We start from the raw sequence: 23,440 nt of genomic DNA, 5'->3' as shown, positions 1-23,440 counted from the left end.
TTGGCAGTAGTGGCACATTAGCACAGCGACTCTCCGAGAGCGCATCGAAGTATCCAAAGAACTACTTCCACAACAACGTTCTCACTTCAACGTTTCGCTCAACGTTTTCTTTTTGTGCTCAGCAATAATGGATATTCTCGCTTCTGATTGGTTGAAATTATAGTTACACGTTTGAAATTTGAATTTGAGATCGGTCTGGCGGCCATGGCGGCCGCAGGGCGATGGCAGCGCGAGTACGAGCGCGACTGGCGCCACTACGCGCGTCAAGTGATCGCTAACCGCTTCGGCAAATACGCACTGCAATGTTCTCCAGCCGTGACGCAGGAGGACGAGCGTCAGCTTCGAGAAGTGCTGGCGTCGGTGGGTATCAAGCACGCTCCGCCCAACCATAGTCGATGGCAGGCGCCTATCCCCGCGTCACAAACGCTTTCAGCGCCGCAGGACTCGATTATGTCGGAAGGATCATACGTCTACAGCACCCCGCCGTCGCCAGACAGTCAGAGCATGTTCCCGGCGTTCAGTTCGCAAGATTTCGCGTCCCAGTCGACCCCTCAACGCCGCGTGAGTGCCTCGCAGCGATTGCAATTGCGAATGGGCGATGTATCGCCTATTGCAGACAATAGACGCACTTCGATTGAGTGTGCAGGCACAATTTCGCCGTCTTTAGGAGCTGCAAAGTCACCCTGGACACCCGGTCAATGGTCTCCGAAACCTGCTAGAAAGACGCGACGAACCCCTCGTCGGTCACTGGAACCGAGTTTCAGAGAAGATCTGGATGTGTCGATGCAGTCGATGTATTTGAGCGACGACGAGAATGAAAGGACTCACATGGATGAAGAGGTGGAGGTGGAAGACACACAGATGATCGATATGTCTGAAGCACATGGGGAAGAGGAAAAGGCTGCGGTGGCGAAGGAAGCAGATTGTGAAGAGGACAAAGAACAAGTGCAGATTATCGAGTGTGAAGATAAAGATGTGGATGACAAAGCTGTAGTAAATCTGGTAATGGGCCATAACGATTCTGAAGAGCTGAACGTATCTAAGGAACTGGTATTTAGCAGTGATAGTGAAGAGGATGATGGCAACGAGAAGGCTGGGCCTGAAGAAGAGGACGTGATCGAGGTTGAAAAAGCGAATGTAAATACGCCAATCGTTCCTGAAAGCGATGACCATCCTGTTCATCAATCGCCTCCATCCGAAGATACAACTAAGAGGCCGCCATGGGCTTCAGAACCCGACTATGAGTTTGGCAATGGAACTGAATACAGTAACGAGGATCAGCAACAAGACGTAGAGATGCTTGAGCCCGAGCAACTTGCAGTGGAAAGTGTCCCTTGCTCCCCAGTTGCAAGTCAACCTGTTGGAGAATCTACTCAAGAAGACACCAGAATCGCAGCAAAGACAAAAAAAGCTTCAGCGAAATCACACAAACCGTCAACTCCCACTTCTGTCAAACGCAAGCGCGTAGTAAAGCAACATAACCCTGCGACTACAAAACGTTCAACCTTCGCTTCACCCACAGCGTCCTCAGCTCGAAGAACATCGTACGCGACCCCCACAGCTTCGTCAGCAAGAAAAACCTCTTATGCAACACCCATAGCCTCGTCAACGAGGAAGCGAACGTATGCTACCCCTACAGCTTCTTCGGCAAGACGCACAACGTTTGCTTCTCCAACAGCTTCGTCAGCAAGGAAAGCGCCTCATGGTTCCCCTACACCTTCGACGAAGAGAGCTGTCCAAACTCCTCCAACTGCTCCACCGGCTTCTAGATCTGCTTTATCGCGGAAGCGTGCAAACCGAGGCGCGCTGCTGCATACTAAGCTACCTCTGGAAATGGAATATCGCTTTGCAAGTGATCGACGCCGACGTCACAGACGTCGAAAATCCCTAGCAGCGAAGCCCGGAGTATTCCCGTACGTCGTGCCAGAACTCATGGTAGAACTGCAACCGTATCAGAAGGAGGCGCTGCAGTGGATGCTGGAGAGAGAGAAGGACTCTGGCGATCCTGTTACTATTGATCAGCAACGCCGCGGAGATGCAACTGCGGTTGACGCTTTGGTTGCGAAGGTATGTGGTGGAGTACTGGCGGATGAAATGGGACTTGGAAAGACTGTATGTTGCCTTGCTCTTATATGCGAATCTCTTCGTCAAGCTCGAGAGGCTGATGCTCAAGCGAGAGGCAAGACAGGCAGCACAGTGCCGCGGCTTACACCTCCGACACTTATCGTAACGCCGCTGTCTATCTTGTCGCAATGGGAACATGAGATTCGAGCTAAAACGAACTTGAGCGTGGTGACGTATCAAGGTACTACACGCAAGAGCTTCCGCTCTGCCACTCAGTTCATGGGAGCAGATATTGTGCTCTCGACATACGACACTCTTCGACTATTGGAGTGCAAGGTTCGAGACAAGGACAGCGACGACGACGGCGGCCAAGAGCATGGTGGTGATACTGATGGATGGCATCAAGCACCTCGACTGACTCCACAGTCTAAGAAGTCTGTGGTGACGTCAAAGCTGCATCAACTGCAGTGGTTCCGAGTGATCTTGGACGAAAGCCACCTGATCTCGAACGCTGGATGTGCACGAGCACGAGCTGCGTTTATGCTTGGCAGTCGACGTCGTTGGTGTGTGACTGGAACGCCCATCCAGAATGGAACAGCAGACTTGGCGGCGTTGCTGCAGTTTGTAGGACTTGGCAACCGTGCTCATGCTCTATCTGAACGAGAACTAGGTGCACTGGTGCCTCGCGTTGTGATGCGCCGACTGAAGTCTACACTGGACGCGCGTTCAAACGCTCCTATCCTGGAGCTACCAGAGAAAACCGAAGAGACTATCGAGTTGGAGTTCAATTCAGATGTCGAGCGAGCTCTGTACATGCTGTTGCATCGCTCTACTAAACGACAAGTGCTTCGGTATTTACAGTCCAAAGAAGCCAAGCAGAATCGGCGAGTGCCTCTTACTACTCCTACAAAAGATGGCGAAGAACGACCACTGTTCATGCACGTGTTTGAGCTTATCCTACGACTGCGTCAAGTGTGTGATGCCTGTGCTTTGGTGACTGCAGACCCGTTGGCAGAAGTACAGACACGAGCAGATAGTGCTGACGCATTGGTCGGCGATGGCAGGGACGGTATTTCTCCATTCTCAACTGGAGAAGCTGAACTTTTGAAGAGCCTTCAAGAACAGCGATCGGGTACTGATACTGTACCCGGATGTGGTCCCTTGGAATCGACAAAGCTGACAGCATTGATGAAGGAACTGAATAAGGTGCGAGCCCGTCGAGAGCGAGTGTTGGTTATCTCACAATGGACGAGTTTTCTGGATATGATTGCAGAGCGTCTGGAGGTTCATAATGCTCAGTGTGAAACGCGAGCTTTGTCGTTGGAAGACGCATCAGAGACTGGGAATATGGCTATAGCATTCGCTAAGCTGGACGGTAGGATGCCAGCCAAAGATCGCGAGCAGGTTGTGCGGAATTTCCAGCAGCAGGAAGACAGTCTCGATAGAGGACCAGTCGTTGGCCCACCGCTCGATGTGTTGCTACTCTCTTTGCGTACTGGAGGTCTGGGATTGAATCTTACAGCTGCTGCACACGTCTTCATCATGGAGCCTAGCTGGAATCCGAGTCTTGAGCGTCAGGCTATCGATCGTGCACATCGTTTCGGTCAGACGAGGGAAGTTCGCGTCGTTCGCTTCATCGTTAAAGGCTCAATTGAAGAACGTGTAGTGGAATTGCAGAACAAGAAGCGTCAGCTTACAGCGGCTTTCTTGGGCGATGACAATGTCCTGTCTAGTGCGAAGAAGAACCGACTGCGTGAGACTCGACTGTCGACTGGAGACCTCAAAAGACTATTCTTCACCCAACAGGAACAAGAAGAGGAGCGTCAACGTCACCAAAAGGACCAGAATGAGGCTCAACATGCAGACAACAGCGACGGAAGCGTGACGTGTATTGAGATTAGTGATGAAGACAGCGAGTAGTTTAGAGTATAAATTAGTTTTATTTTTGGCTTCCGATTGTTTCCTATCTACAATTTTGTGTTTTTTTTCCTATTGTGTTTGCATGCTCAACTTACGCTGACGCTTGTTGGCTCGCTTGGTATCGGGCTCGGACCGCGCTGGTGATGACGCAGTCCGAGTAACACCGATGATAGATGAAGAGGATGCACTCGTTCGCACGGGTGCAGGGGGTGCTTGTGAGGGAGAAGGAGAGAGCGTCTCGGTGCAGATGAGGTACGAGTCGTCCAGGTTGCTAGTGTCTGATGAGACCTCGTCATCCTGGAACGACGGACCTTGTTCGATGGCCGTGGGGCTCTGGGTCAAAGCCTTAAGAGGCTCCACCATCTCAGAGATAGCAGCTTGTGAAGTCTTGGACCGCGAGGAGGCGGGGGTCGTGCCGAAGTAGGCGCCACGCACAATTTTGAAGGCTGCGCGGTAGGCGCTTTCGACGATTTTGACTGTCTTGAGAGACTTGAGAACCTGTGCGACTGTGAGGTTGTACTCTGACTTGGCTACGAGTTGGACAGCGGCCTTGGCTAGACTTGAGGCCGAGCAGTCGAGAGACGACGTGTCCTCGACCACACGCTCGAGGAGATTGAATACAGAGGCGACGCAGTTGGCCCGACGGTCGGCGTCGTTGTCAAATGGGAGCTCGTTCACGAAGTCTCTGGCCATAGTGAAGACGTTCGGGGGGTTAAAGCGGAAGCCGATGAGACGCACGAGTTGTGCCTCGGCGTCGACCATTTGTGCGCGTGAGAACTTGCGCTCGCACATGAGTGCCATCTCCTCAAGGAGAATGGGCTTACCCTCGTGCATCTTGCTGGCCGTCCACATGCAGATCATACCCAGGAGCTGCAGCGTCACTCGGTCCACCGAGTGTACGCTGAGATACTGGTCCAGGAAGTGTAGGGCACCGTAAACCGTGTCCATCTGCAACTCGAACTCCTTCGCGGTCTCAAACATCCAGCGACATACTCGAAGACGCCAGGTGGATGTCATACCGTGGCGCTGTACCTCCGAGAGGTACATCGGGTTCCGCAGCGCCGGGTAGTGTTTCTCCTTGAGCAGTGCCCACTGAATGATCTCGTGCGCCTCGGACGTGCACGCCTCGGGCAGTTCATACGGCATCGTGGACACAGGTACAGCAGACATATCGATAGGCATAGAGGGGGACGAACAGACACAGAGAGGAATATACAACACGAGGCTTGCGCAGGCCACGGGAAACAACGGAATGGCGGCAAGAGCGCGAGGAAGAGGGGCCGACACGATGGCCAAGCATCATCGATGCAAACCGGTATTGCCAGCAATATGGGCTGGCGGGCTAATGATCCAGCCCGGGCAGGCAGCAAGCGTCCCATTGGCGGATAGTCGAAGAGAGACTTTGCGCGAATCATATCGGTGGTCTCTTCCACATTTTGACCAGTCGTCGCGCTTGGCGCCAAAAATAGCCTGGTTATGCGCGGGTGGGCCACAGTGAACCCATTCGGATTTAGCCCGGACACTCACTGTATTTGCTAATCAGCACACGAGGTGACAGGTGGCGGGGATGAGGAGGGTATTGGTAACCTTGCACCATGATGGCATGGTAGAGCCTTGCAGCAGAGATGACTTGAGGGCTGTAGGCCACGAGGCATTGCTGCAGGAGGCAGAGTCCGCTATTGACCTATCTATATTGCACGCGTCCAGCGGCATGGCGCGCTGCCAGCAGGACTCAAGGGCCCGGGTTGGCCCAGCCATCATAGTGCTACGCCACTTTTCTTTCTCCTTCGATCTGGCGCCAACTCTGGATATGATGCAGCTGCAAATGAGCCCCGAACGGACGCTATTATGTAGGTAGCGACGGTAGGATCGCGCACGGAGGCTCGTTCGAAGCTCTACATGTTTGTTCTGGTGGCGGTGAACTCTTGGAGCACCGTGTAACACGGGCCTCGGTCAATGAAGTCACCACGACGTGTTGTCTTGCATTGAGCAAGGCTCGATGCCCTTGTTGTAATTTTCACGGGAGATTTGCCTACAGAGACCCGAATCGTCAATGCAACCGAGTACAGTACTTCACCCAGTTTTCGCGCCCTCGGACCTTTGATAAACTGCTTAATTTAGTTGCCAAATGTGCTCGTGTGTCTGATGTGTATGCAAATCCTATATAGTTCACTCCCGCGAAAACGGGGTGCCTTCTGTACTGTATAAGTATGTAAAAAAAAATATTAACAGTCGCGACAGTAAGTCCTATTTGTTAGGAAGAAACGCACCAATCGATTCGACAGCACCCGCCTCGCGTGCATGTATTCAAAGTACCCGTAAGCGCGGATAACTACTTTGACAGCTGTACCATCCGCTCATGCTACAAAAATATGCTTACAACAATTTGTTAAAAATATTCTTGAGCAATTATTAATTTTGTAAACGGCCTCCGCCCGTACCCTTCATTTTACTACGGGAGATGTCACGAAAAGTGGTACGGATTAGTCAGTCAGTCTGATAAAACACTCAAACTTCATTTTGCTAAAATATGTATAACATTTCAGATCCTTCAGATCAGTATTTTGAGGGTCACACTCCTGTTCGTTTCGTTAAAACAACAGCTTGCTATACTGTCATCTTTAACAGCACCAATGAGTGGCTGCTACTTAAAATCTGTTGCGGAAATATTGAATAAGCTGTTACGATAAATTTACTGAACACTACTAGTAGTATCCATTATCTAAATCTGAATGCTTGTTGCGTAGAATAGCGCAGTCGAAGAAACAGATTTTTCAGGAGCGAACAGACTGATTATTAGCAAAGCTAACAGTATCTCAACTCCACCTAGCCAACGCATTCGTTCGCGGAATTGCAACGACCTCTAGCAAGTGGTGATCCAGTCACCGTCAGCACCTATTTCAGGAATAAGGAGATCAACGAGGGAATGTGGATCTAATACCGATACCTTGGATAGTCTGTAAAGCTGTTCACCTCGAGTACTCAGTCTCAACAAGTATGTTTACTCTGAAGCGCTCTAATTTGGGAGGCTCTAAACTGTTGGTCTGAGGCATTGTAACGGGGCTAGAGTTACCGTTTTTAGCTTACACTGTAGTGTAGAGGAAGCTCGCAATAGTTAGACCAAGTCTTTGGTTTTTGTCAAATTCAACTCTGGTTTACTTCCTCTGTCCAAGAATGATCGCAGGTTTGTAAAACGTTGGTCATAACTTTCTCAATGTCTGCTCATTGCCGTGCTGATTGGCTTAAAATGATCCTTGTCACTTAGGCTATTGGGCAATACTCGATTTGGCACGATCGGAGCCGTAGTTCAGAAGTAATGGCTCTGAGAAGCTGGCGTTTCCAGCATTTCATTTTGGGGGCACCCGCCACGGCCACAGGAATCTCATTTAGTCCGCGATCTCTATCATGCCAAACCTTACTGATCACGAGCGCTGTGCAATAATCGACGAGCTTCTGACGCGCGTTAGAGGGGGAAAATTAAAGCACGGAGCAAAGGCGTAAGTTGCGAGGAAATTTGGCTGTGATGCGACTGCTGTTGGGCGCCTGTGGACCCAGTACACCCGTACGTGTACGCGGCATCAGCGGAGGTGACTGGCGAAGCAGGATCAAGAGCAAGTCAGGAAGGATGCCAATAGACCGCGATGAAGTTGCCCGAAAGTTGGCCCAGGTTCCCGTTGAAGAGCGCTTTGTTGTTCGACGCACAGCGATCGACGCTGGCATCACGCGGCACTTAGTGACTGCCATGCTCAAGGATAGCCGCTTGCACCGCAGTTCGACCCGAATCAAGCCTGCCCTGACAGCCCAAAACAAGCACATGAGGGTGGAGCACGTTCTCAGCTATATCGACGACGAGAGCCATGAATTCGAAAGCATGGAGAATGTCGTTCATATAGATGAGAAACGGTTCAACCAAGATACAAACAAGCGCACGTACATGCTTCTTGATGAAGAATTGCATCCGCAACGGGACCGCAAGAGTAAGAACTTCATCCCGAAGACCATGTTTCTCGCCGCCGTGGCGAGACCGAGGTAAAGCTGCAATACATCATATTTTGCTACTTTATAATTGACCCCCAACATTTGTTTTCTAGATACGACTTTCATCGGAAGTGCAGATGTAACGGCAAGATCGGCATCTGGGCATTAACCGAGGAATATGTCGCCCAGCGGTCTAGCCAGTATAGACCGACAGGTACTATATGCACGCGCAACATTGAGAGCATTGATCGGGAGGTGTACAAAAGGTTTTTGCTTTGTCATGTATTTCCAGCAATTAAAACCCGGTGGCCTTGTCAGCGACGAGGCACAATTTTATACAGCAAGATAACGCTAAGCCTCATATCTCACCGTTCGACCCCGACATCCTCGCGGCTGGGCTGGAAGGAGGCTGGTCGATCCGCCTAATCTTCCAGCCTCCCAACTCGCCCGACTTGAACGTGTTGGACCTGGGTCTGTTTGCATCAATTCAGTCGTTACAATATCGGATTCCTATCTACAAGTTCACGGATCTGATCGATGCAGTCGACGACGCGTACAAAACGATGAGCGCAGACACTTTAGACGACATTTTCTTGACTCTTCAAAGCTATATGCTCTGCATTCTCAAGGAAGATGGAGGAAATCAGTACAAGCTGCCACATATGGGCAAGGCCAAGCTGCGTAGAGCCAACTGTCTGCCAAGGGATCTGACATGTGAGCTCGAGTTATATCAGAACGCTGCAGAGTGGAGATCGTGGCAGTGTTCTTCTCTGTGGTGAAAACTAATACCCGCTCAATACGATACAAATCCTTAATCACTTTAGATCTTAGCCCTTACATCGTCATATGGCATACCTGCGATCATTTTCGGCCAGAGGAAGTATTTTGGACCAGGGCGGCCTCCTCCCTAGCCTCATGTAAACCACTCAAATGCAGGTCAACACCTGGTTAGTCTATAAGTGGGTCTGGCACCCACTATCAACCAATGAGATAATAACATCTTGACACACGCTAGCCGTGTGTCACTATGTCTACTTATGTAATAACTGAGAGATATCTACCTACTTATGCAACTGGAGTTGGACCCATTACAGGCATCCACGTGTGCTCTCCTTTAAATTCTACAAACATCACTTACTCTTTCTTTTGCTACTTGCTACTCAAGACGACTTCTCCCCTTACTCCTGGGAAGCGCGGAAGATGACTCGACAGATTCGATGCAACCCGAACGTAAAAGTCAAAACATGACGTAAAGCTTTGAAGTGACACACCCTCCACAACAAACACCCATCCTTGTTTAAAATAATGTTTAGATCTAAAATCAAAAGATGCAAAGAAAAAAATTATTCAGGCTCAGCATCTAACGCTGATTCGGCTACACCAGAGGGCTCGCTGGAAGGATCTGGAAGCCTAAAAGCGCCATCGGATTCACGTGGATCCACGGGTAGAAGAACTACCCTCAAAATCCCTGAGCAATGCGCTCGAACTCAGTGCTCTCCCAAGCAAGTATCACGATCTATGTGATAAAAAAATACCGCGCAGTAGTTGAATCGGGAAAGTCATGGTTGATGTGATAATTAACGTATAGTCTTCGACACCCTGACTTAAACATTCGCATCACAGCCACATCCATTGGTTGGGCAAGGCCTGTGATACTGCGGGGGGGGGGGGGGGGCGAACTAAACTTTAGTACAGTATTTTTCTTCCAGCTTGGCGCACACTGGCAATTTTATGCGTTTTCAGACTGTTTAGCAACAAAGCCTCTGATTGCATGTATCAGAACCCCACACCTACAAATTTTGTTTTAAAGAAAACAAATCAAAAGTGAAAAGTTTAAAGAAAAACTACATCGTCGATCCATTCTAGCATCACGCGTTCGTCACAGTACGCCTTCCGTTGCACCATGAGCATAACACAATCTTGATGCAAAGGGTGGTTTATAAGCTCATCGTGCACGTCGACGTTAGGAACGCCGGCAAAAACAATAAGAGACAGCTTTTTTTTACCTGTTGCCGACGCGCAGAGAAATACCGACGCACGGAATCCATATTGTACACATGCTAGGACTTGCTGAGCCCGGAAAGCATGATACAATACTGCTATTTTCAGTTGTCCAGCGCATGCTTGCTCCAAACCAGTAGCAACATTCTAGATCGAAATGTACACATAACTAAACAAATAAAATCTTACATACAAGAAGTAAAAATACGTAGAGAAAAATAAATGTGTATCTCTAAATCTGAGGGATGCTTAGTGCCTCGGTGAGTGATGCGACGTATGGAGATCCTGTTGCGGAGTCTAAAACGCCGCAAGTACTCCACGGCTGTGCAGTCTCTTCTCTCAGAGAGCAATCGTGGCTTGAAGCGTCCACCTACAATCAGGAGACACTCACTAGTGACATACCATGACCGATTGCTTCTCATATCGGTCACCCATTCTAGAAACCTGCTCGTAGTTGGTTAGTACGACAAATTTCGAAAAAAAGTAAATGTCCATACCTCTTCTCAAGTTCTGGATACTTAATAGACGGGCCTCGGCGCGTATCAACCGCAAACGTCTTCGTGAGGCGAGCGGCCTTGACCTCGACTTGAGATTTCGCCCATCGATACAGCGTCGCGCGGTGAATGCTGTACTTCTTGGCGAACTCTGTAGATATTCCATGCGCGTTAGCCTCGTCAATGGCTTTAGATTTCTGACTGTTTAATGCGGTACAGACCGCATTGTTAGAATGCGCGCTTTTTTGTGTGAAAGAACGGTTGGCTTTGAAGTTGGGCATGGGTTCAAAGTTTTCCAGATTTTTTTTCTTATCACTTAATCAGTACTTTTTACAGGGTTGCAGAGATCTTGTGTAGTACAGTACATTCTCCGGATTGTTAGCCATATAGACAACCATTCGTAAGCGCCCCAGCTCATGAGGAACGCCTTGCACTCGTTTCGCGAAAAATCGACTAACGGCCAGTGGAGAGAGAAAAAGAGAGAGAGTTTTTTTTGTTTAATATGTGATGTAGCGGGATCAGCATAATATGCAAGATTGCGGACCCATCTGAATCCAGACAACAACTAGCAGCCCCCCTCTCCCCCACCTCCCCGATGATCCGCAAACCTGTTCAACTTGTGTACCCGTCGGTAGGACAGGAGCTTGTTCTCTGGTGACTGCAGAGAGTGTTCAAGTGGTGAAGTTTGAGTGTCTATGTGAGACGCGACCATTGGGTGGAGTCGTAGTGGAATATCTTCACACTATGTTCGACGTAAGATCCAGACCACAAGCGAGTACTTCAAGCTTGTAGGATCTGGAGGTCTTGATGAGGCAAGGCGGGTGGACGCCTTTATCGTGCGGGGTGTAGAGTGGCCCGGGGAAGTAGTCTCTTCCGAAAGATCTTCCCTGAGCAGCCGAGATTGACCGTTTCGGGTTGGTGTGTGACCTTGTGGCTATCTTCTTTGGTGCCGTTTATCTTCGCTCCTGGCTTGAACCAGATGAGTTGCCAGGAACGTGCACATTTTTATCAGCAGAGATTAGACAGCTAACCCACACGTCAGTACGCAGCATCCACGGCCTAAAACTAATCTTACAATTCAGAGTTATACCCTTCAAGCTATCACCTACGGCATTCAGTGTAAGTGTTTGTTGCCTGCGCTGTCTCTCAAGGATACAAACGGCTTCCTCTTCGCACACATTCTGCTGCTGTCCTAGTAGTATAACACGATCAATGATGCGATTGCGTCTAAAGAAGAATCGTTTATCGGCAGAGGTATTCCTTCACGTTTATCCGTGTTGCCACTTTAGGTCTCGCACAGCGGGGCAGGCATGAGCTCCAGCCGCCCATTCTTGCTACACTTGGTGAACGGTCTTCAGAGCTCTCGCTTGTTTGTATGTTGAAGGCAGTTGCTGCTGCGTAGGAGGTGCGTCTGAAGGAAACGCTGCTGCTCGAGATGTTCCCCGATCCACAGCCATGCGGATAGCAGCTCCTCCCGACGTAAGTTGGGTCAGCACGCCATTAATATTATTTTCTGATACCTCAAGCTCGGTGATCTTACGATCTAAGTGTGCTAACGTTTCCTGACGTTGCTGGTTTAGATGACCCACACTCTATCCTGCAAACGCATTGTCTGCGGCGACTTCTCAGTGAGCATTTTTGCATTCAGCTGTGGCGAATGCGTCAAAGTCGCTGCTGTTGGAGGGAGGATGTGACCACAGCTTGTGAAAGTCGAGCAGAAGCATATTATTCTGGAGAAGGACAACGCGATATTCCCGTTTGTTCCTTTTTCGTGTTTCTTGTTTTAGAGACGACAACAGGGCTTTGATAAGACTATTGCGATGATGTGAATGTGAATTTGCGCCTCGACTCTGCTGATCACTGTACAGATCCGATATCGCATTTACGTACTTCTCAACAGTTGCCACTCTAACCTTGCGATCGCAGCCCTTAACGCGAACCTCCTTGTCTACCTCTCCCTCTTGCAGAAAGTAGTGCATCTTTGATGCAGTAACTTGGAAGCGAGTAGTTTCGTGGAAGCATTTCTTGTCACATCATTCCTTAAATTTTTGTTGCTTTGGGGTGTACGCGAGAATAGTGTTCGCAGGACGTGCTTCACGAGAGCGGTCTAGAGCCGCATTTTCTCATTCTTCAAGCTTTACTTGCAGCTCAAGTGGCTCCTTGACGTCTTTACAACTAAAAACTGCTATGCCTAAACAAGGTGATTATGAAATTCAATAGGTTTGTGCTATCCCGCCACCTAACCTTATGAAGACATCCTTTTTAAGGGTAAATTTAAAAAAATATCACTGATAATTTCTCATCTTCAATGTGGTCGCACCTGCAAAACGGAGAGCGTGCGGGCGAGGACACACGCCGCCAAATCGCGGACCGTGACGTACGGCGGCGTGTAGATCAAGCGGTATCCGCTAATTGCGGAGACTCTGCAGTGCAGTAGATATCATCGTTGGCAACGCTGAGCATCCGCACTGAATACCAGTGGCAACATGCCAGTGCGTGTGCAGCGCCGAAACCGACTTGTTCTTAGCAAACGGGGCGTTTTTGTCGTGCCCTTTCGCCATCTCTCGTTATTTTTTGCAGATCACCACCGCCGTCGGCACTGGCAACTCCGCCGTGGCGTCTCGGTCCTAGAGGTGTGGTCGTGGCAATCCAACTGAGAGAATGTCCGATCAATACGAATCCTTTCGTGCTCCTGCTCCTTGCCATGTGGGCTGCCTCGGGAGCCAAGCATGTGGTCTCCTCTTGCCGTGTTCACAACTGAGACTTATTATTCGTTTGTGCGAAGCGTTTTTCTAGCTGCAGCAGCAGCGCGTCTCAAGCCTATCGTGCTCTATGAGAAAACGCCGACACCTGCTTACTGTTAGGCAAATGCTCCTGCCGCAGATGCGAGAAAAGTTTGGTGCAAACCGCCAGTAAATTCTCCAGGTGAATGCTCGTTCGTCTTTCCATCATCTCTCTATGCAAATATTTAATTCTTCACTGAGTCTAAGTATTGTATGCTCTTTCATACAAAATTACCTGTTTACTCTATTATCAAACGCAACAGTGCACATCGCGCGCTGGCTATTTTTTTTGGTGCCCCGCTTCTGCGACGTCATTCCGCAATTCGCACTCTCACAGACAAGCCTCCTGTTCCGCCCTCGTAGCGCTTGAAGCTCCGCCTTCGCCTCCGCCTTCCAGCCTCGCCGCCCGAGAGAAACAAGTCCGTTGTCTCTCTCTCGTGCCTCTCTCTGTCTTCCGTTTCTTCGCTTCTCGTCTCTACCTGCAAGAAGCCTAAAGCACAGCCCCGCCCATCTGACCCCTGCGTAGCTAAGCTAAAAGAGACTCAAGCACAGAGAGAGAGAGAAAGCATGGGCGCTGTTGACTGGTTTCGCGCGAGCTCGGACAGGGCGGACACCGAGATAGAGAACACCAATGCGCGCAAGAGATCCCCAAGCCGCTTCAGTCGCTTGCGACTGCACGGCTCGGCCATGTTGAACGCCAAGGGTCTGGTGCAGCGCACGGTGGTGACGAAGCTCTATCCGATCGTGCAGTTCCGCCTGTCGCCGCTTCCGTTCAAGCGTGATAGCGAGCCGCTCGTGGTAGAGCAGTCCAATGACTGTGTCGAGCCTGAGATCGAACTGCCAACCGGACTGGAGGCCAAGTGGCTCACCACAGAGGCTTCCGAGCGCTTCGCTGACCAGGTCAAGTGCATGGTTGCGGATGCGAGCAGCACGTTCCAGATGACTAGCGAAGGTTGCGGTGGTGCGTACTTTTTGACGATGGAATCGACTGGGTCTGCTAGTAAGAAGGCGAACCCCATGGGAATCTTTAAGCCGAGAGATGAGGAGTACATGGCGCCCAAGAACCCGCGAGGGTACGTGAAGGAAAACGCTGAGGTGGGCATCACGGAACACCCAGTCAACAAGGGATTCCGCGTTGGCAACGGAGCTCTCCGTGAACGCGCCGCCTATTTGCTGGACAACGCCTACGGCAGCTTTAGTGGGGTGCCTGTGACGAATTTGATGGTTTTGAATGTGAATGGAGAGGAGAAGGAAGGCTCAATGCAGCGCTTCGTTCCCTCTCAGTGCTCGGCTGAAGACATGGGTACACTCAAGTTCGCGATCCCTGAGGTTCACAAGATCGGCATCCTGGACGTGCGTCTATTTAACACTGACCGCCACGCCGGCAACATTTTGCTGAGTGCACGGCCTAATGACCAGACTTTCGCTATGACGCCGATCGACCACGGCTTCTGTCTGCCGTCGTACAAGTACCTGGACGGCGCGACGTTCGACTGGCTGCAGTGGCCTCAGGCTGAGTTCCCGTTTACGTGTGCTGAGCTGGACCACATCGCGTCGCTGGACGAGGCGCGCGATGCGGCCGTGCTGCGTGCTGTTGGAATTGAGGAGGAATGTGTGACGACGATGCGTGTGTGTACGGCGGTGTTGAAGCGTGGAGCGGAGGCTGGATTCTCGCTGTTTGAGATCGGCAGTCTGCTACAGCGCGACGGTGACTTCACGTCCCCCTCGCAGCTGGAATTAGTTGTCGCCAAGGCAGTGGAGATCGTCGAGGACATGGGCATGTCGGAGGATACGGACGGAGTGGATTTCTTTGATGCCATCGTGGCCGAGTCTACTCGCCAGGCCGATAGCATGTTCGAGAAGCAGACCAAGAAGAAAGTGCGAAGCATCAGCTGCTTCAGTTAATGCACGCGCATGCGGTGATGAGTGAGTGTTTTGATGGAAGAAACATGACAAGAAAAGCAATAAACAAGAGAGGAGAGGAAACCGCGATGCTGCAAGGCAATGCGTGAGAACTGAAGGCTGGACTGTCTGAGGTATCAAACTTGATACGCAGTAGTAAGAGGCACCCTTCCTGTGTGTGATAGGTAGTAGTGTACGAATAAGGATGCAAGGACACGCAGAATGTCCCGGGACGATGCAGAAAAGCAAACGAAGCAGAATGAAGAGAAAGGAGGACAAGTGCCACGCCAAAGGCAGGTGTGGCATGTGTAAACCAAAAAAATTATGATTGTCCTTCAACAATTGACTTGCAACCTGTGCAGTACACGAATCCACAACATTAGACCAACTCGAACCGACTTGATCGATGATCAAGCCGGACAATACAAAATGTGTGTCGTTGAAGTTGGTCAGATGCGCATCGCGTTCGTCACGACTCGTGACTCATGACCGATGCAACTTGCAGCGCATTCACCAAGCCTATTTGATCTCAAGAGAATCGCGCTTTGTTGTAGACTCTGATGGCTAGATCGTCTCAACCTTTTAGTCTTTAATACCAATCACCTTTACGAGAAGGCCGTAAAAATAGCGTCCGCATGGGCTCCGAAGATAGCAAGATGTCCGCGGAAGTTTCAGATTCTCGCACTGCTCAGCAGGAGATCCCATTACCTAAAGCAGCTAGCCGACCCCAGGACAGGCCCCAGGCTTCCAGCTGCCGCAATGGGGGTTTCCGACGACAGGGCCAGCATCATTAAGGGTGACGCACTCAAGGTGCTCCCCGAGCTGGATCTCGATGAGGACGACAGCAACGTCGACGAGTCCAAGGTGCCGTTAACGAGGTCGAATGTGTACGCTGACAGTCCACGCGAGGTCCATCTGAGCGAAGGCATCACCGAAGCCGAGATTATCCTTCGTCAACGCGTAGGCATCGCCTTTGTGTTGGGTCTTATCGTCGCCAGTGCAATTTGTGTCATGCTCTTGGGCCTCCTTGGACACGAAGAAAACTACGGGTATAAGATTGACGTCGTTAATATGCCAACAATGATCAACCGAGTACTCATCGTTTATCCGTTCACCACAGTTCGACACCAGCTATTCAACACCACTTTATCGCAGCAACTTCTGCTGATGGATTTAAGAAGAACCTCGAGTTCTACACAGATGTACGTTCGATTCGAAATAATTTCGATATCGATGACTAACATCTTTTTATTGTTCGCACGATAGGTCGTTCGCCACACTGGCAGCACTGGGGACTACGAGATGGCTCAGTTTATCCGCTCGAGCGCTATCAACTTTGGTTTTGAAGAGAGTTCTATCAAAATTGACGAGTTCGAAATGCTCGTCAATGCACCGGAGACCCTCACTCTTGACATTCTTGATTTATCCAAGAACGAGTCGCTGGCTTCATACGATTTCGTGGCCGAACACGCAGCTCGACAAGCCAAACGACAGGCAAAAGGCAAGAACCTGACCAAACCTTACGCAGCGTTCCACTTGTACTCCAAGAACGGCACCGCATCCGGACCGATTGTGTATGCTCACTTTGGCTCATCCGAAGACTACCAAGCTCTGGCACAGAACAACATCAACGTTGCTGGTAAAATTGTTCTAGTTCGCATGGGTGGCGATGTTTCTCTGCCTGCCAAAGTGGTGATAGCCTCCAAGTTCGGAGCTGTCGGTGTACTCACCTACACGTACGTTCAATTGTGACTTAGCTTTTCAATTCGTGGTCGTTCTAACGCTTTCCATTGACTAGTGACCCTGCCGACGATGGTTCTGCTCGAGGACCCACCGCACCCGATGGCCCGTGGCGTCCCAGCTCCACGTCAACGTTCGGCAATGTCTACATGGGAGACGGTGATCCGACCATGCCAGAAGGCTTCTCAGCAACTCGACCCATGGGAACCACTGCAGATCGTCTCTCCATTGAAGACATTTACTCAGTCAACAACACGTTCAACATCCTCCCGCCGATTGTCAGCATGGCGATTAGCGCTGCGGTGGCTCAGGATCTGCTTACCCAGATCGAAACTGCTTCGAAGAAGATAGCAACATTGAAACAGATAAACGCCGCTGACGTCTTCGGAGCTCGATGGGAAGGTGGTGCTCTTGGTGTGAAGTACATGCTTCCAGTAGATGACGATACGTCCAAGTCAGAAGAAGTGGAGATTATCGTGAAGATGACGAACAGCAACGTGTACACGTTGACAACGACGTGGAACGTGGTGATCACCGTGTACGGATCTCGTGAACCGGATCGCCATGTACTCGTTGGTGCCCCACGTGACTCTCTGAACGCCGGCGCTGTAAGTCCAGGATCAGGTAACGCTGTATTCCTAGAGGTTCTTCGAGCTCTTGGAACTCTTGTCGCCAATGGATGGACCCCGTACCGTACGCTGGTTCTGGCTTCGTTTGGTGGCGAACAATTCGGCTCCGTAGGCAGCTCACACTGGATCGACCGATACCCGAGTTTTGGTAGTGGGAACGCTGGGCGTGGCGTAGTTTACTTGCATCTGGATGATGTTGTGCGTGGTGCTGGAGCCCTTCGCTGTAAGGCCTCGGCTACGATCCGCAAGAACATCTATCTCATGAGTGCAGCCGTGGCTCAACCGAAGAAACAGGACTATCCCGACGTCGACAGTTTCTTCTTTAGCAACGCATCAGGTGCTTCAGCTGTAGCTGCTGGCAGCTCAAGTAAAGACGAAGATGATCTCGATATGCTGCCAGTCAACGCGACTTTCTCAAGTAACGAGCTACCCGGTAGTGGCAACTCCGTCTTCGCTTATTGGCTTGAAGACGCTAACAAGAAGAATCCTAGCGGTGTTGAATTGGAGCTCCCGCCCATGGAGCGTAACCTGGGTGCACGTATTTCACCATTCCTCGGACGACTGGGCATCCCGTCGCTCGAACTTGGCTTTGACGGAGGCTATTTCGGCGTGGGTAATACCGGTGCTGATATTCCTGCCTGGATCTCGCACTTTGCCGACCCTCAGTTCGCTTTCCACCGTGCTGCTGCTGAGCTTTATGGCAGTATCCTCTTGTCATTCACGGACGCGCAATTCTTGCAGTACGACTTCACTGAATTATCACGAGAACTCCGTCGAGGCGAGGCTTTCTTGGAAGATGCACTTGCACGCGAAGGATTGATCGAAGTGGTGCCTCTGGGTCGTCTGCATAACGCCACTACTGCTTTCGAAACCGCTGCTATCAGTGTCAATCACGAAATGAACGTCATTTCCGATCAAGAGCACGACTTTAGCCGCATCAGGTTGTTCAACAATCGTCTACTACGTGCACAGCGTGCATTCCTACTGCCTTCCGGTCTCACGTACATGCCTTGGATCAAGAATGTAAGTGTGTTGGTGCCAAACTTAAATGCTCTGGAAGTCTAACGTTTGGTCTTGTTTTGTAGGTACTGTACGGCATTTCCGAGTGGGATGACTACCGAGTGAGTCTGTTCCCTGGTGTCACGCACGAACTCAAACGCGGTAATGCCATGACTGTGAGACGAGAGCTTGTACGACTTTGCATCACCATCGAAGCAGCTACGGATATCCTCATGAATGCACCCGATGAAGAGTGAAGTTACCTTGCATTTATCACTCCACGCCCTAAAAACAAATACATCCCAAATATTAGCCAACCAGCTCTTCAACTTCATAGAACAGCGTTGATCTGACGGAAAGCCAAGTGTTTAATATTTTCTAGCGTGGATCTTTATCCACTAACAAATAGTGTCGGCTGCAAGGTATACACACTGTTCGTGTTGCCTGCGCCAACACCGATACAAAATCACCTCAAGGTTAATACTTGCTGGAGCGGTCGAGGATCGTGAACTTCATCGCGATCAGAGTCTTGAGGGTCTCTTTGGCGATGTTGATATCGTATTCCTTTTCATCATCTGTGAGGAACACGTACGGCACCAGACACGGGTGTTTCTTCGCGCTATCGTCACGCTGTGGGCCGTAAGTCCAACCTTCATCCATTCGTCCCTTAGCCCACACTTCGTGTGCGTTCTCAGCCAGCAAATCCACAAGACGCAGTAGTCTCGGAGGCAACTCGACCGTCGTCGTGTCAATAGGAAGAGGACGATACACTTCCACATTTCCCTCTCCATAGGTCGTGAAATAGGGAGAATCGCCCATAAGACTATTGCGTCGGAAGCTCATAGCTTCACGCAATAGGGAAGGCACGGGTTTGGCCGGTGTTCCAGGGTGAGAAGCCGTTCCTAACTCCTCGAAAACAGCAGCGTCATTGGCTCTCGGACTCGTTGAATCCGAGCCGCCACTTATCAATGAACTGTTGCTTCCTCCGAGCCCGTCCGCGATATCTGACATCATCGAAGCCGACCGGGACACGGAGTCATGGAACGAGCCGCTGTGAGAGCGCTGGTGGTTGGCACGAGTGATCGTGTAGTTCATAAAGACAATCGTCTTGATTGTCTCAATGGACGAGCGGTAGTCGAAGGCTTGTTCTTCCACGGAGAGTAATTTGTACGGCACCAGGTTCGGATGTCTCTTCTTTTTGTCATCTCGCTCCTCACCATACTGCCAGCCTTGCTTGAGACGCTCCAGCGCCCACATATCGTGACAATTGCGAGCCAGAACATCGCCGAGATGTTCAAGATGACCAAGCTCTACCTTGGACGTGTCGACAGGCTTGGGACGGTAATTGTGGCCCTCCTTTTCACGCGACGGCATGTCGATAAGACACTTGCGGAAGCGATACATCACCTGCAGAGCTTCACGTCGCACTTCGGCTTGCGAACACATCGCTTTGCGTTTATCCTTACGCAGGAAGAGATCTAACATGCGGGAGATCTCGTCGAAACGCAGACTGGTACGTCCATCAGCGCGGACACTATCAAAGAGCAGTCCGAGATGATAGTCGTCCACCATGTGATCCTTGGAGTAGTTCCACAACTTGGTAGCACGCAGAAGCCCCATCTTCAGCTCCTGGAACATAACACGACATAAATGCACCGCCAATCTCCTTCTCGGGATCCGTAATTTCTCTCCTCCCATTAGCTCTAACACACGCTCTCTTGGTGCGCCGTCATCGAGGTCGGAATCGTCCCCAAATGAGCCTAACGACGAGATTGAGCGTGGAGGTGCGAAGGCATTTAGCCCACCGTTAACCTTCCCAGGCGCGTTCACTCCAGCTTCTGCCTCATTAGGGCCTAGAACAATGCACTCCACGGACAGCTTTCCATGATGTACAACCTTGAGTGCTAGACCGTCACCAAGAATTGAATCTCCCTGAAGTCGAATTGTGATCCCAATAGGAATCATTTCCTTGATGGTCTTGTGGTCAAAATTTTCGGACAGCCGGATGTGCGACACCAGCTCACGATCGTCCTTACCATTGCCAGATCCTCCATTGCCATTGTGAGCGCTTCCATCGTGGGTCTTGCGGTCTCCAAAATTGATTCTACGGTCGAATTTCATACCGAAACGTAGTAGCGCAACAACACGCCACACTGCACCGCGGAACAGCTTCCTGACACGTTGGCGCGTCTCCTCTTGGTCGACAAGATTCGTCGATATGAGACGAACTTGCTGCCATGGAATGAGACGAATAACTCCGTGGTCCTTAGGCACAACAACCGTCGGGGAACAAGCACTCACGAAGCTGCGGATACGTGCGAGTACATCGTACTCGACGTCTTCTCCACTGGCCGTCTCGTCGTTCTTGGCGACTTCGTAGTACTCAGACAAAATCGCAACAAACATGTTGACCAGGATCTGGAACACCAGCACCACAAAAGTTCCAATAAAGAGCGGAGCAACACGAGGGTTCGCCTGCTGCAGTCGTCCGTAGTCCATCTCTCCAGCCAGCATCTGGAAGCACGTGCCATACGACTTACTGATCGTCGAGTACTCTTCAAGAGCGAAGCCAAAGGCGTAGCTACCCATGGCTGAGTATCCCAAAAAGATGAGGTTGAAGATAACCAGGAAACCCATGAGATCACTCATCGCCATGCCCAACACACGCCAGAGCAAGTTCAACGTCGCGTTCATGCGTAAGAACTTGAATACCTTGAGCAAACTGATAGCAGAGCCCAGTGACGCAAGATCGGATAACTGCTGGAATCCAGTCAACAATTCTTGAGAGCTAGTGTGACTCAGCTCTTCCACTCCTCGACCCTCACGTAGTTCCGCTAGATGCAACGCGAAGGTACTGGAGGCCATATAATAGTGCACCATGTAGCTCAGCAACGCAGCCAGGATCACTAAGTGGGTCAGCTCGAACAGATTCCACATATCCGATCCAAGATACGTCGTCGCACCCATCGTCATCATCTCCGTGGCCTCTCCGATGCAGTAGGTGATGAAGAACAGGACGAGCGCAACCCACAACAGTACACGCACGTCAAAAGCCTCACGTACCAGAGACATGGAGCTACCAACAGCATCGAAGATCCTGCGGTGAAGCTGGGGCTTGGAAGGTATGTCGCCGTTGTCCTCGGTGATCGTAAACTGCTCAGGCTTCTCGTGGCCAATAACTCGAACGTGTGAACTGTGTGCGAAGTGATCGATATGACCGGACGGATCCACTGTGATCACGTGCATTCCAATAGTAAACACGCGGGTAATCGGGTTGAGAAGGATGAACTTGAACGCCGCAGCACGTGTATGTTCGGAGAGAAAATAGTCCAGCCGGAGCTCTTCCACCTCCTCCAGATCGCACAGATCCACAGCGTAACCACCTGTGCCGTACGACGAGACGGGAGCGAAGAACAACCAGTCCACAAAAGACCTGTAGATCTCAGGTGATAGCTCGCCTAGACCATCTCGCCACTTGTACAACCGATCCGTGCCATTCTCTCCAAGCAACGGAGTCTTCTGCTCTACCTCTGGACTGTAAAATGGGTAGCATGGTGCCTCCCAGCCATCGTATACTCGACATCGCAGCTCCTTAACACGCACTTGGCGAAAACCCACGCCGCCAACGCGTACCCATTGTGCTGTTACGTTTTGACGCTCACAGACAGTGTCTCGAAGCTTGCCAGCGAAGTCGTAGATGTCAGCGAAGGTCTTGATCTCACACTCGCCCTCTTCACGACATGTAAGAGCCCCCACCACATCGTTCTGATGGAAACTGTCTTGGACAGGCAGCCATGAGAGCAGCGAGAAGAGCAGCGTTAAGAAAACTACGTAGACTACCAGTTCTTGGTAGAATTGTCGACGCTTGATCTCCTTGTACTCGGATGCGACGCTGACAAGGTCCAATTTCTTCTTCTCCATGTGAATACCGCGATACACGTGCATCGTCTCGGTGGAATCCTTCGTCCACATGGACAGGAAGCCTCTGGCTGCGCGTCTGGAAGTCACAACTTGCTGTGCGACGCCCGCGAACGACGAGTTGCTGCGTTCCAGACCTGGTCTCTTGTCTTCGTCTGCGTCAACGTCTGTACTTTCACTGGCGGTAGAGACCAAGCTCTTGGAGCTGCGTAGATGCGAGCGTACGAGGGACGCCATGTTGCGCAGACTCGGCTGCTTCTTACCGCGTCTGGGAGCCAATATCGCCGTGCTGCGGGGTGGAACCGACACTACATCATCGGCTTCTTCGTCTGATAATGAGCTGGTGCGAAGACTCACGCGGTTTCTGCGTCTGAGCGTGCCTACGACGATCCCCATATTGGCACTAGCGGGGCGAGGGCCACCAGAGTGGCGCCGCTCGCGTCCAGAGCTTGTGTTGCTGCCACTTCCACTTCCACTACGCAGTCTTCTAGGCGGGGCACGTAATGCGGGCTTCGTCTTGGGTTTGAGTGGCGCAGGAGAGTCGGAAGCGGCGGGAACGGCTCCTGTTGAACTGGGAGCGCCATTGCGGAGCTTCTCAGACTCTTCTTTAGCCAGCGACGGCGTAGGAGCTGAAGCGGGGGCGGGAGGTGTTTTTGGTGCGGCTGCAGAATCCTGCGGAGACGCGCCGTTTGCGATGGGAGCCGCGTCGTCCGCGTCCATTGAGAGCAGTTAATGTCTTGCGTGTACGCTTCTTGACTGTGAACAGCAACGACTTCCGCTTGTAGAACTTTCAATGGGATGGATTCAGACGAAAAAACCCATTAAAATTTAATGGGTTTTTTTCGTCTGAATGCCATCCTGGCCAATCAGCATGCGTACCGACGAGTTTTTGGAACTAAGTTATTAGGGCTGTAAATGAATTTTTTCGACCATGGAAATATAGGTTTGACTTACAAAAATCAAAGATAGATTTAAACCTTGATTATCATTCACTCTGGTCGGACATAATCGG

The 23,440-nt window shown here is 50.8% G+C and overlaps 8 protein-coding genes across 8 annotated transcripts; 5 read left to right on the top strand and 3 right to left on the bottom strand.

The window, feature by feature from the left end:
• Positions 1 to 204: 204 nt before the first annotated feature.
• On the top strand, positions 205 to 3,984 carry PPTG_10905 (hypothetical protein; the record flags this gene model as incomplete). The annotated part of the gene is made up of 1 exon (XM_008906407.1): positions 205 to 3,984. The coding sequence occupies one exon, from the start codon at positions 205 to 207 to the stop codon at positions 3,982 to 3,984; it is 3,780 nt and encodes a 1,259-aa protein (XP_008904655.1).
• Positions 3,985 to 5,353, bottom strand: PPTG_10904 (hypothetical protein). The gene has a single exon (XM_008906406.1). It carries the CDS (start codon positions 5,164 to 5,166, stop codon positions 4,054 to 4,056), a length of 1,113 nt encoding a protein of 370 aa, XP_008904654.1. The 5' UTR covers positions 5,167 to 5,353; the 3' UTR covers positions 3,985 to 4,053.
• Positions 5,354 to 7,507: 2,154 nt separating this feature from the next.
• PPTG_10903 (hypothetical protein) lies at positions 7,508 to 8,741 on the top strand (the record flags this gene model as incomplete). Its single annotated transcript, XM_008906405.1, has 3 exons — positions 7,508 to 8,013; positions 8,076 to 8,217; positions 8,304 to 8,741. The coding sequence occupies 3 exons, from the start codon at positions 7,508 to 7,510 to the stop codon at positions 8,739 to 8,741; spliced, it is 1,086 nt and encodes a 361-aa protein (XP_008904653.1).
• Positions 8,742 to 10,195: 1,454 nt separating this feature from the next.
• PPTG_10902 (hypothetical protein) lies at positions 10,196 to 10,738 on the bottom strand (the record flags this gene model as incomplete). The annotated part of the gene is made up of 3 exons (XM_008906404.1): positions 10,196 to 10,333; positions 10,366 to 10,399; positions 10,461 to 10,738. The coding sequence occupies 3 exons, from the start codon at positions 10,736 to 10,738 to the stop codon at positions 10,196 to 10,198; spliced, it is 450 nt and encodes a 149-aa protein (XP_008904652.1).
• A 2,027-nt stretch (positions 10,739 to 12,765) lies between these two features.
• Positions 12,766 to 13,373, top strand: PPTG_22802 (hypothetical protein; the record flags this gene model as incomplete). The annotated part of the gene is made up of 2 exons (XM_008906403.1): positions 12,766 to 12,834; positions 13,341 to 13,373. The coding sequence occupies 2 exons, from the start codon at positions 12,766 to 12,768 to the stop codon at positions 13,371 to 13,373; spliced, it is 102 nt and encodes a 33-aa protein (XP_008904651.1).
• Positions 13,374 to 13,807: 434 nt separating this feature from the next.
• PPTG_10901 (hypothetical protein) lies at positions 13,808 to 15,145 on the top strand (the record flags this gene model as incomplete). Its single annotated transcript, XM_008906402.1, has 1 exon — positions 13,808 to 15,145. One exon carries the CDS (start codon positions 13,808 to 13,810, stop codon positions 15,143 to 15,145), a length of 1,338 nt encoding a protein of 445 aa, XP_008904650.1.
• A 756-nt stretch (positions 15,146 to 15,901) lies between these two features.
• PPTG_10900 (hypothetical protein) lies at positions 15,902 to 18,828 on the top strand (the record flags this gene model as incomplete). The annotated part of the gene is made up of 5 exons (XM_008906401.1): positions 15,902 to 16,191; positions 16,263 to 16,344; positions 16,409 to 16,878; positions 16,941 to 18,534; positions 18,597 to 18,828. The coding sequence occupies 5 exons, from the start codon at positions 15,902 to 15,904 to the stop codon at positions 18,765 to 18,767; spliced, it is 2,607 nt and encodes an 868-aa protein (XP_008904649.1). The 3' UTR covers positions 18,768 to 18,828.
• A 21-nt stretch (positions 18,829 to 18,849) lies between these two features.
• PPTG_10899 (hypothetical protein) lies at positions 18,850 to 23,284 on the bottom strand. The gene has a single exon (XM_008906400.1). The coding sequence runs from the start codon at positions 23,146 to 23,148 to the stop codon at positions 18,988 to 18,990; it is 4,161 nt and encodes a 1,386-aa protein (XP_008904648.1). The 5' UTR covers positions 23,149 to 23,284; the 3' UTR covers positions 18,850 to 18,987.
• Between the last annotated feature and the right edge of the window lie 156 nt (positions 23,285 to 23,440).

The sequence above is a fragment of the Phytophthora parasitica genome (genome assembly GCF_000247585.1).
Source record: "Phytophthora parasitica INRA-310 unplaced genomic scaffold supercont2.23, whole genome shotgun sequence".
NCBI lineage: Eukaryota > Oomycota > Peronosporomycetes > Peronosporales > Peronosporaceae > Phytophthora > Phytophthora nicotianae.
The sequence above is the reverse complement of the archived record's forward strand: the minus strand, read 5'-3'. Positions and strand labels throughout refer to the sequence as shown.